Source organism: Lepidochelys kempii, chromosome 18 (genome assembly GCF_965140265.1).
Source record: "Lepidochelys kempii isolate rLepKem1 chromosome 18, rLepKem1.hap2, whole genome shotgun sequence".
In the NCBI taxonomy this organism is placed as follows: domain Eukaryota; kingdom Metazoa; phylum Chordata; order Testudines; family Cheloniidae; genus Lepidochelys; species Lepidochelys kempii.
The window spans coordinates 18,271,483-18,284,981 of record NC_133273.1 but is presented as its reverse complement, the minus strand read 5'-3'; the positions used below and the strand labels follow the sequence as shown (position 1 = coordinate 18,284,981).

At 49.4% G+C, this 13,499-nt stretch overlaps 1 protein-coding gene across 4 annotated transcripts in view; it reads left to right on the top strand.

Moving 5' to 3' along the window:
* The window catches only part of LOC140900196 (uncharacterized), a 72,250-nt gene that overhangs the window by 46,758 nt on the left and 11,993 nt on the right, over positions 1–13,499 (top strand). For all 4 annotated transcript variants that reach the window (XM_073317040.1, XM_073317042.1, XM_073317041.1 and 1 more), the window contains 3 exons: positions 1,629–1,786; positions 7,035–7,234; positions 12,273–12,340. In XM_073317040.1, the coding sequence (XP_073173141.1) occupies positions 1,629–1,786; positions 7,035–7,234; positions 12,273–12,340 (426 nt within the window). The remainder of the gene's footprint in view (positions 1–1,628; positions 1,787–7,034; positions 7,235–12,272; positions 12,341–13,499) is intronic.

Sequence of the window (13,499 nt, the reverse complement as noted above, 5' to 3'; positions counted from 1 at the left end):
TTCAGAGAAGGGCTGGAGCTTGCAGTCCTATGGCAGCGGGGATTCCTGCTCCTGGGAGGATGCTCGCTCTGCAAATAGGTCGCCGTGGGTGTCTTCATCTAACCTCATCCTGTCTACCCTTCTTCGCTGTCTAGCTACAGCCCAGAGGTGGACCTAGGGCTTCAGCCACATACTAGGAGGATCCTGTCCACTTGCTCCAATGGGCTTTGGATGGGGCCCATAAAATCCATGGGGATCAGCTACAGGCTGGTTCTTCTGCTGTGCAGTCAGTGGAACGGACTCCACCATCAGCCAATGGACAGGGAATTAGTGGGTGACCAGCCAAGTCCTCTCCTTCTCCTTTTCATTCATCTAGCTCTGGAGGGCACTGCTCATCCATATTTATCCTAGTTATTCATGGCCTTTTCTATTGCCCTCTTCACCATGGCATCGAAGCACTTTGTGGCCATCATGAATTTATCTGCCCAACACCCCCCTTCACTGTCCCGTACACCCCCGTCCCCCCCCCCGCCCAATGAGGTGGGGGAATATGATCATCCCCATATTGCAGCTGTTTTAGAGAGATTAAGAACCTTCTTTCCCGAGGTGCTGAGCACCCACAGCTCCCATTGACTCCCACCAGTTAGCGACTCTCCTGGTACCGCACAGCAAGTCTGCGGCAGAGCCAGGAACCCACATCTCAGGGTCCCACGGTGATGGGCAGGTAGAGCTAAAAATGCTGCCTTAGCCAGGTGTAGGGACCCGCAAAGTGAAGCTGGGCATTGGTGTATGCGGGAAGACTGGAGACGGGGGCGGGGGACACATTCTAGAGTGCAGGTGGGGGAAAGAGGCACCAGAAATCTTGGCTGTTGGCCGTGTTGATCCCTGATCAGTCAGTGCCTATTTCTCTCTCTGTGCATCACTGCAGGCATCTTTTATGCAGCCTCTGGTTGGGGACCCCCAAACTATATTTATGTTTCAAACCACATGTGGATGTGGATTTTCACGGCTGGCCTGGTCCAGAAACACTCTTGGTCTCAGCCTTGAGTAAGGACATCCTGTATGTACTCAGGAGGATGGTCCAGTGACTAGGGCTCTGGCCTGGGACTCAGAAGAATGGGTTCAACTCCCTACTCTGCCATAGACTTCCTGTGTGACCTTGAACAAGTCACTTGACGCCCCAGTTCCTCATCTGTAAAATGGAGTTGTTAATAGCACCGGCCTGTCTCACAGAGATGTTGTGAAGATGAGTAAGTGTTAATTATATCCTGACAAACCAAACCACAGTATAATAACACTAATCGCAGTGTAGTTACATAGTAATTACTGTACCCTTGTTTTAAGGTGTGACCATAGGATTGCCCTTTTGTCCCATGGGCATTGGCCTGCTGAGGACAGGGCAAGTACATTTCACATAGCCCGCCCAACAGAAAGGTAATTTTCTTAACTCTCTGGGACATGAATTACTTTCCTTTTCTCAGAAAATGGTAGCATGGCTGGCAGGGAATGCATCTCCCCTGCAGAGCAATTCCTGTCCCAATGTTCCCTGATGAAGGATGTGATCCAAAACCAGGAACCTTCCAAACACAAGGCGGCAGTGCGGGTCCAAGAGGCCAGGTAGATTGTACAGATCTTTGTCCTCTCTGCAGGATCACAAGGTGGTGGTGAGCATTCAGGGGAAAACCAGTGAGGAAAACCATGCTCCCAGACGGGTGGTGCCCCATCTGAAACACCCATCTACGTTGGAGAAGGAGGCGGCTCCAGCCAACCATCCCTTGGCAGGGAACAAACAGGCGCAGATGCAAAGGTTTGTACTGCAGGTCTCTCCTCTTACTCTCAGAGTTTAGGGGGAAGAATGCTAAAGAAAGTCATCAAGACTGGCCCATTGAACTCTTCCCCTTGCTGGGGTGTTCAGTGTTATCTTCCATATAAAGAGCTGCAAATGAAGACTCCAGGTCCTAGCATGCTCTGCTCTTTCTTGATTTGCCCATGAAACATCCGTCTTGCTTCAAGCTGCAGGCCACTCGTGTCAAGATGCAGCGCTGCATGCTAGGACGCATGGCCTGGTGGGTTCCATTTCCATATGAAAGGGGAGGGCAACAGGGTGCCATGTTGCGGAGCTCTCCACGGGCTGCATTTAGCCAGCAGGGTGGGCTTTGTCTACCAGTCCTGTAGGTGTTGTGCAGTAAGGAGAGACTGAGGAGCTTCTGTTGAGCAGGGTGCAGGGCATGGATTGAGTCTTAGCTGGAAGAAATGGCAGAGCAGAATTTTGAGTTGACTTCTGCCAGCCTCTCTGCGGTGGGGAACTTAAAAATAAAAATGGTGTTGTTTAGCAAGCTGAAGAAATACAGCAAAGTGGAAGCCAGACATCTTCGGCAGCAGGGCTGTTAAGGGATCCCATCAGCTTCTCTAATTAAGAGGCGTTAAGCTGTGTATTAAAGCTGAGGTTCACTCATGTTTTCCACTAATTAATTAGTAATCCATCAAGCTCTGTGGGAACAATCAAAGCAAGATCTGAAGGCTTGTCATCTTCAAGGTTATATGGTAATCAAGAAGTAGCAGGCAACTGGCCCCAATTGAGATGCTGACTTCTCCTGGCTTTGCATCTGGGTTTGAGGTGAAGGTTCTATCCTCTTCTCATTTGTGGATTTTCTTCCATCTTGTGGATGGAGCTGTTGCTTGGGTCCATGTCTCCATCATACCAGCAGGGGAAGCTTCTTTGAAGAGCCTTACATGACTGTAAAGTGGACATCTAGACCTTGTCTACATATAAACGTTGCACTGATTTAAAATGTTTGTTAAATCTCTTGAGTTAAATTCTGGCGCATTCTCCTGAGTAGATGCACTTGAATTTAGGTGAGGCCTTTGTATGGAAATTTCCGAGCCTCTTGAGGGGCTGTAGTTTTTATTAGACAAATGCAGAAGGCCTCTTTGTACATAGCAACCTCCATCACTCAGCCTTCATTCCCAGGTATAGGGGAGAGGAGACGAATGCTCTCTGGGTAATTTACAAATAAAGGTGGATTCAGAAGTAGGTGGATACCGTTACACTCAGATCATGAAATGGATACTTATTGTTTGTATTGCGCTCACGCTTACGAGTCCCAGTCATAGACCGGGACCTGTTGTGCCAGGCGCTGTACAAATACAGAACAAAAATACTGTCCCTGCCCCCAAAGAGCTGACCATCTAAGTGAAGGTCTCTGCTGACCAGTTAGCAGAATGAGCATTCTGCGTGTGAAAACACTTTCTGATACTGCAGTTCTTCCAAGTTTGGCTCTGATCCAAAAAGAGCATCTTTCTCAGCTCATCAGCTCCCTACATATCTCCAGGTTACATCTACTTACTTTACTGAAACAAACAAGATGTGGTTCCTGTTAGATCTGCAGCTGCAGTCAAGCTGCGGGAGAGACCGCTTCTGAATTGTCAACTGAGTTCTGATGGGGATAGTAACAGTTCGTTTCCTCCCTCTTGTTCTTGTTCACTTAGGTTGCCAGCTCCTCAGGGGAGGCACTGCCTCTTCTTATGTATCTGTAAAGCATGTAGCCCAGTAGGGCCCGGGTCTCAGTCTGGTCCTCTACGTTCCACTGAGACAGCAAGCGTACTAATAACCTGGATTTAAGAAGCAAACTGGCTTTAAGAAAATATACTAGACGGAAGGGGTTCTGTTGTGACGGGGCTCCAGAGCCATGAAAGTCAGTGGAGGTGGGTGTCACTAAAGGCACCAGCGCTGTATGTGGTTGCATATAACACTTCCCTCTGTAAGTCCGAGCACGCAAGCGTTGAGCTGTTCGGCACATGGAGAAGGAGGCCACAGCATGGCACGGACCCAGCATTCTCCCTGAATGGATCTAAGGTCAAGAAGTCGTCAGAGCAGCTAGGGACTGTCCTATTACCTGGATAGTGCGTGAGGGGGTGGGGGAACATCAAAGTGACATTCTCTTGGAGATGTCCGTGCCAAAAATAACACGCAGCCTGCCAGAGGCAAAGAAGCCATTTGTCCAACGCGAGGAATTATTGCAGGGGTGGATTAGATCAGCAGATTCCAGAGGGGCCCTTGATAGTTGATTTACATTTTGATTGTTTCTGTGGTGGGTGATCCAGGATGATATTCTGGCTGCAATTTCCTTTCTAAAAGCTTGCGCAGTGGCGGTGTGCTGGCTTTAAATGCAGCAGCTGAGCCTGGTGGGAACAGGCAGAAGGGAGCTGGTTTTGGCGAGCTGAAACCACTTCCACACAAGGGTTCAGGGAGGACAGACAAGTTCTACAACAAGCCAGGAACCAAATCCTAGAGTGGCTCCAGTTGGCTAGGCACCAAGAATTCTGGGATACGCCCAGAAATCCTTGCGCCAGGCACAGGTAGCTGCAGCCCCAGTGTGGACACAGGTCTACAGAGTATAGGGCATGTATGGCATAGCAATGTGGATTCTCGGAGGCGGGTTTAGCTAACGTGCTCACATGTGCATGAGCCAGGACCCAGGGCAAACCTGCAAAGTAGACATATGAGTTGAATGCACCAGTCCCACTAATTTTAATGGCAACTGGGTGTCCAAATCTCTCAGGCAGATTTGAAAATCTCAGCTGGTGTGTGCATCTGAATTGGGGATCTCAGGCTGTATAAAGGAGGAATCTGATCGTGAACTGAAGCCGTTTTTTGAGGTTTAAAAGTTCTGGTAGTGCCCATCATTTTTCACTCCTGAAAGTCTCCGTGCCTCTGGGATTGGTGATGGAAGTGGTGAAATGTTGCAAGGGTTTGTAGCTGTTCTGGAGAGTTTCCTCTGCTGCTTTCCCGGGAACAAAGTGTTCAGAGAAGCAAACTGGTCTTCTGGGGGCTTTCCCTGGATTCTGAACCTTTAGGTTCACCCCCTAAAAATTTGAAGTCGTTCCTCAGAAATCAGGGCCACGTTCAGGTCTGGTGTAGGTAGGTGCCACTCGAGTGAATCTCAAGGTCTGGGTTTGGCTCTTAGTGTGTTATAGATCTTCAGAAGCGCGAGGCTAGGTGCTTGGGTGATTTGAATCTTGTCCATCATGTGGCGTTTCTGCAATGAGCTGGGTGGAGAACAGACTCCCTTGTTGGAGAAGTCTGGGCCATCTTTGTACCCTGCATAAAAGACACTTCCCTCTGGCACTGGATGAGAACGTCTGCATAGGTATTCTACCTTAAACACCCCTCTACAGCCCCCTCCACAATCCATCTCTGCATCTGTAATGCACATTTATAGACAGGGAGTGGAGCCTCTGACTAGCCATGTAGAGATGGGCTTCTGAGCTCAGTGGCTGGTACAGGTACCATGCAGAGATGGCAGCATTGAGGAGAAGAAGGGCATGGCATTTAGCATTTGTCCCGTTGCCAACCATCATTAAAGCCTTGTTGTGCCAAGAGGGAAGCAGACAGACAGACAGTGGATCCAGGTAGCAACAGGCGCATGTTTGAGGCATAGCATTCACAGGGAAGGATCAAACTCCCAGCCTAGCTCATGGCTGGCCAGAAGGAGCTGCCCATTCTTCCCCAGAGCTCAGAGTCAGGCTCGCAGGCTGGTCGCAGAGGTCGGGCGCTAACAGAGACAGACACCCCCCCACCACCTCCCCGAAAGAGGACACCCAAGTAGACTTTTTCACCACAACATCTGACACAATTATTACAAAGAGCTTATGAGAGAGATTTTATTAAAATAGACAAGGAAAAGGCTATCTGCCGTGCTACACTACAAGAAGTTCCTTATACAGTAAAAGTGGAGCTATCTGGCACTTTACCAGCCAGAAAGCTCTATAAACCGGAATTTCTGATCTTCATTGAAAGTCTGGTTTATAGTCGGGTTGGTGCGGGGCTGGCAGGCTCTCTACCTGGCTCCGTGTGGCTCCCCGGAAGCGGCGACATGTTCCTGCTGCTCCTCAGCAGAGGAACAGCCATGGGGGGCTCCGTGCACCGCCCCTGCCCTGAGTGTGGGCTCCGCAGCTCCCATTGGCCGGGAACTGTGGCCAATGGGAGCTGCAGGGGGGGTACCTATGGGCAGAGACAGCTCACAGAGCCATCTGCTGCGCCTCCTCCTAGGAGCAGTGAAGACATGTCGCAGCTTGTGGGGAGCTGCCCAAGGTGAGCGCTGCCCAGATGTGGCATCCCGAAACCCCTCCTGTGCCCCAGCCCTGAGCCCCTTCCCACACCCAAACTCCCTCCCACACCCCAACCCCCTCCTACATCCTGAACCCCTCATCCCCCGCCCTACCGTAGAGTCAGCACCCCCAGCTGGCACCCTCACGCCTCCCGCACTCAGCCCTCTGCCCCAGCCCGGATCCCCCACCTGCACCCTGAACCCCTCATTTCTGGTCCCAGCCCAGAGCCCGTACCCCCCCACACACACCCTTTCTCCCTGCCTCATCCCGGAAAATTGGTATTCCATCAGTAAGTATAACTCTTAGTGAACCGGAATATTTGACTAACTGGCACCCCCCCATTCCCCCAACATGCCGGATGACAAAGCTTTTACTGGATCGTTATTTTTCTTAAAAAAGCTTTCTACACTCGTAGTTCAAAACTCTACAGTTCTCAATGATGATTCTTCAGAGTTTGGACCAATTACTAGAAGACTGTGGTACACGTAGCATTATTACTTTTTATGTCTCAGCCTTTATTTAGAGGACTTTTGGTTTGGTATTTTTCCAAAAAGGCAAATTTATGCCTTCTAATATGTGGGAAGCATGAAAATGTATCAATTTGGAGTTAGAAAATATTGCCCCTGCTATACGGATAATTTATCACAGGGCATGAATAAGAGATTAAAGCAGTTCTAACAATACATTGCATTTATAAAGCATATTTTATTTGGCATTTGTGTAGCATATTAATTGTTCTGTAGCTTTTTCATGTAGCTTGAAGGGATAACTAATGCTATTGGCCCCTTTGCCGGAGATGTACAATTAGGCAGGAGTTTTGCATGTGTGGGAGGTGGGTTTCTCTTTGTGTTGGTTTGGTTTTTTTTTCCCCTGCTTGCGTTTAGATTATGAAATGCCAACAAGCTGTGTGGCTTGTTCTGTTTTTATTTCTTTCTTTGCTGCAGCTGGCAAGACATTGTTAACAAAGTGAACGCCCGAATGGATGAGGAACAAGTGCACGGTTACCCAAAGCACCTTCACTTTGACACCAGATCTGAGCAGAATGGCAATCTATTGCTGGCCAATCAACAAAGAGGGGCAGAGCGTGCGATAGCCAATCGGGAAGGAGACAAGGAAGGGACGGATGATGAGGAACTTGAGATGGGTATGGTTTCCAAAATGCAGTGAAGTACAATAATGACCTGTGCTTACCAAGGGGGAGGTTTTTGAATAAAGGCAGTCTCTCAAAAACTTGAAGAGAAATTTTAATTTGAAATTTTGGTCAGGAGATATCATGTATTTTAAATAATCCAAACTTGGTCATTTTTGCTCTAGTTTCTAGTCCCTTTTGTTCCCTCTGCCTCATGCCCTAGCTCGGTCCTGTTTAGTTTCTCAGCATTGCAGGAGAATGCTTGCTGCCCCCAGTGTCTCTAGCATTAATTCATACACTCCCCCGTTGTTCCTGGGAGGACTCCCATTCAAATACTGACATGGCCCAGCCTTGCTTAGGGTTAGCGCCGATAGGCTCAGAGCACAGATAAACCAAGGCATGTTTCGTTGTGAGTGAGGTACAATTGCTAGGAATTTTAAAAACTCTTCTCCTCCCTGCCTTGCAAAGTGCAGAAAAGGAGCCTGGGTCTGGGAATCACCTGACATCCTCCCTGCTCCTGTGTCCGGGAGGAAGCATGCGTAACATCTGCAGTCCCCTTATGGATGACTAAGGAGTTTGTTTTCCTAGGGATAGATGGAGAAAGGACCCGCCTCCTGTAGTAATTTACAGGAGAGGCTGTTGCCCTTATTCTCCTCTGTCATCGGAGGAGTGCAGCACATCATCTTGTTATTGGGGATAGGGTGGCCCTTTCATCCAACCTTGACCTGTCCCCTTTCTCCAGGCCATGCACGTCATACGCACTAAAGCAATGTGCCAGGAATTCACACAGGCTGCGGCAGTTTGTTTCCCGTCTATAAGAGAGGGATGGAGAATCCCCTTGCACTGTGTCTTGCAAAACTTGAGTTCAATCTCCCATGTGATTTTATTTATTTATTTATTTTTGGAAGAGGGATTCCAATCTTAATCCTGGCGATGAATTTCCCAGTATCCTTTGGGGGCGAAGCGCAAGCCATTTCAAAGGCCAGCTAATTCCTTTAGTCAGTCAGACAACTGCAGCCGCTGCAACTATCTTGGAAGACTCAAAGTCTGTGCGTCTGAGCAGCTGGGGGAGACCAGCCCTCAAACCATTTGGCACATGTTAGAGTTGTATCCTCTGCCGCTCCAACTGCATTCAGACTCCCCATACTGGCTCGGCCAACTAACAATGTATTTGCAAGGGAAGCCATTAAAAAGGGGAGAAGGGGGAGGCATTTGACCCGGTCTGACCCATCATCAGGCCAGGAATCTGGTTCATGAATAATTCACCAGCTGAGGTTTGCGAGGGAGGAGCCTTTATCTCTGCTTCAGTTCACAGGCACAATGTATAAATATTGTTACGCTGAAGGTTGGGCGATGGTACCACGTCATTGTTATCATGCAGGACAGCTTCAGTCTTCCAAACAGGGGAACTGAGGGAACAATGAATTGCACCTCTGTTTAGTGATAGCTGAAACAATAGAACATGATTGCCCAAGGACTAGACTGCTTTCAAGCCTGGGCAGTGGGTGGGCCATGTGGTTCCAGGAGTTTCCTGGGGATCTGATAACAAATGCAAGGATGAGGGATATATTTGATTGTAGCCGTGCATCTGTGTGCAGGAGAGAAGCGGCAGAAACACCTCAAACAGTGAAGGCAACAAGGAAACCACAGAGACAGCGAGAGAAATGTGTGACCTTGAGGGGGAAAAAACGAAAGTGAGAGCTTTTGAGCAGAATGCTGGCTGGAATCTTTGAACAGAGAAACTGTCTCGCTGCTTTTTGATTCCTAGTGTGTTCAGGGAAACAGGACTTGATGTACGTTCTTTGTAAATAAACAGGATTGCATCAAAGAAATACCTGAGTCCATCATCAATTTCTGTCCCTAACTGAAACAATCCACAAGATCCCAAATATTGATTAACTGCTCGGATCTAAAAGGCTAACCGTGTTAATGCAGATTTGATCAATGCAACTGAATGGGGTTACTAGACCAAGCTGAGCTAACAAAGTCTCTGTTGCCTTTGGTCAGTGACCTATATCTAACTGTCACTGGGATTCTGAATGCAATATTCCTTAGGTTGCCTAGTGGGTGGAGCAGGAAGTTTAGGAGTCAGGGCTCCTGGGTTCTATCCTCAGCCTCTGGGGATCTGGGTTCAAATCACAAGCGAAAATGAGTTTGGTGGTCTCAGCCTGAACCCTTGCCAGTGGATTTTGGCACAGTTTTCATTCTCTGCTCAGGAGAGGGCTCGGATTAGGAATAGCGGTGGTGGTGAGGGGCAGAGATGCAGGTCAGTATGACTAACAGAGGCTTAGATAATAAGGCCATAATAAAGATAGGGAGGAAAGGTCTAGATCATTGGGTCAGTGCCCTTCCAGTGCAGGAGAACCTCTCAAATATTGGACATGTTAGATATTAAACTGATCCTGTGCTGATCGGGTCCAGACAACTGGACACAGAGAAGTGTGGGGGTTGTGTGAGAAAGAGAGGAGAAGCCATGTTCTTGTTTCAAAGCCCGGATGCTTTGTCCCTTCCCATAGAAGAACCCAGCTGGTATTTCATCTTTAAATGACCTGCTTTCGACAAGTTCCCTCAGAACAATCAAACTAATTGCCTCACATCAAAGCAAACTCTTCTTTGAAGGAAACAGGCTCGCACTGGGGGGGTGGGGATGGGGGGAGTGTTGGGACCAGCAGGACTTGGCCTCCACGTCTTAATTGGGATTAACGCCTTAGGGAACAACTTTACAGCCCAGGCCATGAAACTATCTAATTGGGAGTCCTGTTGCCTCTTGGTCTCTTACTTAATGTTTCAAGAGGGAAAACTTGGCTAATGCTGATGACAGACAGCACAGAAACACTGACCCAACTCCCTGCCTCCGGCCTTCGTTAAGGCCATTCTTGTCAAGGATTGTTAGGAGAAGGATAATAAATGATGGGCTGTCAAAATGGGCGATTAGTGCTCAGCTGTCTTCCCACCCCCGGGGTCCTGAGAAGCGTCTCAGGCAGAAATACTACTTTTCTGTTGTTTGTTTTTGCTACTAAAAACGCATCCGGGCCTCAAAGACACCGGGTCTAATGCAGCCAGATTTGGACCACAAGCCTGGAGGGAGAACCATCTCTGCACCCCAGGATTAGAGATTACAGCAAATGAAGCTGTTTAATGGGAGGGGGGATCATTTCTGAATGGGGGGATCATCTTAGAAACTCATCTCATGATTCTGTTAGCACCCCGTGGTTCCCTCCAGCGCGCCCTGCTTTACACCCCCGTCTGCCATCTTGTGGTCGCCATGATTCTCATTGGGATGTTCTTCACAGCTCGTAAACCCGGCTTCTAGCTGGCCAGAGCCCAATGGGATGCCCCTCCTTTGCTTTGTGCACCCTCAGGGGACCCGTGCGTTGCCTCCTCAGCTCTCCCAGCTCCTGCCAGACTGGGGATGAAGGAGTGGGCGCGGCACCTCGTGTTCCCTCAGAGAGCTACAGATTGGTGCTGCATCCGTCCCTTGGGACGCACTTGCCTGTAGATTACACACCAGGCCGAACGGGGCAGCCTGATCCTGGAGGCTGCTTTGCATCACCCCTATCAACCTGCTCTGCTTGCCTCTGCAGTGGTCAGCATGACCATTGGAGCCAGCGCAACCAGATGCGGTAGCTGGACCCACTCGGATCTGGATTCAGATCCGGTGGGGTTTGGGCCTCCCGCTGGTCAAAACAAAGGGCTGTCCAGGGCCTCAAATGTATGACGGGAGAAATAAACATAATGAGCCACCTTGCTTCCCGCAAACTGACGCTCTGTGCGGTTCCCCTTTCCTCTCCCCCTTGCCACGTGGGGCGCCGGCCTTTCATTTTCAACCGCCAAGCGCCGACGAAGGGCAAAGTGGCGCCGACCTGTAACACGCCGTGGCACAGCTGGGCTGGGAGCAATGCTCTGACCGGCTGCACAACTGGGTTGTTTCCATGGATACCACCCAGCCTCTGCAGTAGCCCAAGGGACCGAGAGCGAGACTAATTCCTGAACGTACAGATGGAGTGACGGAGCATCCGGTGGCTCAGTAAGCCAATCGCCCTGTGGTGTGACTCCAGCTACCTTGCCACCTAACAGGAAGCAGATGGGTGTAATTGGCACATCAAGGATCGTTAAGCCTCCAAAAAGGCGGCCTTACAAATCCCTTGCCCCCAAAAGCTGTTACTGTTATGTGGAGTTGTCTGTCTTGCAAACTTGACATGGGGAGAACAATGAGTCGAGGCCACTGTCCTACGCAGCACACAAGACGGATGCCAAGATTTGGACCCTGAAACGTTGCACCCATCCCCCCTGCACTGCCAGTCTGTGCCATGTTCCTGGGAGCGTACGTTTGTTTTGGTGTTAAATGTGTTTTCCGTTCCTCCTCGTGTCATCAGTTGTCAATAGTCGCAGAGGTTTTTTTGTCGCCAGCATGTACCTGCACCATAGATGCCAGGAGAGGTTTTGGCAACTGGATAGAGGGGGTTTCTGGCACCCACGAATATGCGGGAGGTGGTTTTGAATTTTGGCACCAAGGAGGCTGTGAAAGTGCCTCTGCAAGTGACTTCAGCTCTTGGAGGCAGGGGACTGAATTGCTCCTTTCCCTGTTGCCCTTGACAGCAACTAGCTCCCTGAGCGCTGTCCTTACATCCAGCCGTGGCAAATAAGCACGTTAGCTTGATGCCTACTAACGTGATCGTTGATGAAACAGTCAGTGTTGACATTTTAACATACTATCGTTAGGCACCAGGATTAACCCGTTACAATGAATGGGGAGCAATTCACACCCCTCCATGCTATTGTGTCAGACTGTCTGCAGAGACAGGCAGACAACACTGCATCAGTTTCCACTCTATACCTGTTCCATAGTGTGGTAACTAGCCTGCTCTCTGGTTCCAGTGATGCTTCATCACAACCCAATGCGGTGTCTTTCCCAGATAGGCACGAGCGATCAGTTCACTTTCTTTCTCTAAGTGAGAGAGAACTTTCCACAGTGCATGGGACCAAATGGTCACATTGCCAGTGCCCTGTGGGTTTTGCTGGGACGGATTTACTCATTTCATTTTTCTTGCAGATGCTGGGATGATTGAAAGAGAAGAGGATATCCACACCCGAAAAGAGGCATTGGTCCAGGAGCCAATGGTAAGAGACGTCACCATGCTGTCATCACTTGAAGCTGATTGGACACCAAACTCTTCCATTCAAGCAGAACCTTTCCATTCTCGCCCCTGCCCCCAAGAGGTGTTGTTTTAGTGAAGAATAGTAGGGGTTTTCCTAGCATCCATTCGAGTGCTAATGGGAAGGTATGGTCAGCACAGAGTGAGAGCTGGGAGTTCTAATCCCAATCCCTGCCATGCGTTCTCATCAGACAAGTCACTTCTATGCCTCCGTTTCTCCTAGCTTAAAAACAGGCAAAATTACCTCTCTCTGATGGGTGTTAGGCGAAGCAGAGCTGGTCAAACAGAGCATGTGTGCACATGAGGGGAGGGGGGATAATTTATTTGCTGTTTGATGACATCTTGTATATAATCAGTTGCAGAATCTCTCACCTTGGGGGCCACAAACCTGTTACTTCAGGGGGCCCTCAGCACGCAGCCTTTCCATATGGCTAAATAGGCCCCAGTTAGATCTCTGCTCTGTGGATGGGGGGAGGGATCCCGAGGAGCAGGTGCTGGTTGTAGAAAAGGACCTAGGACCACTGCCCTCGTGGAAGGAGGTTGTTTCAAACATTTGTAAAGATGGTCAGATTGCAGGGGAAAAAATATACTGGCACATCATTTTATCTGACAAGCTCCGGGGACGCGATGCACTGACTGGTGTTTATGACGACGGTAGGGCTAGCTAGGCTAATTTGCTGGTGGTTTGTAAAGTGCTCTGAAGGTGAGACGTGCTATGGAAGTGCCAAGCGATATTAGTTCGGTAATCGATGTCCATCGGGAGAGCTTCAGCTCCGTTTATCTGCCTTCTCTTGGCTTCGAGAGGCTAAAGGAGAGAGACCATGCTCCCCAAAGTGGAGAAAGAGGAGTAGTAACTTCAGGGCTAAGTGATCTTTCCCTACACATTTCTAAAGCCCTGGCTGGGATGATTTAGTTGGGGATTGGTCCTGCTTTGAGCAGGGGGTTGGACTAGATGACCTCCTGAGGTACCTTCCAACCCTGATATTCTATGATTCTATAGCGTTCCTCTCTGGCCTCCATGACGTCAGCAGGGCCTTGAACCTTCAGCTTGTCTGACTTTCTTTTGCCCACCTTGGTGCCTGCAGGTCTGTGGGGACATCACACCTTTATCCATGACCTTGACG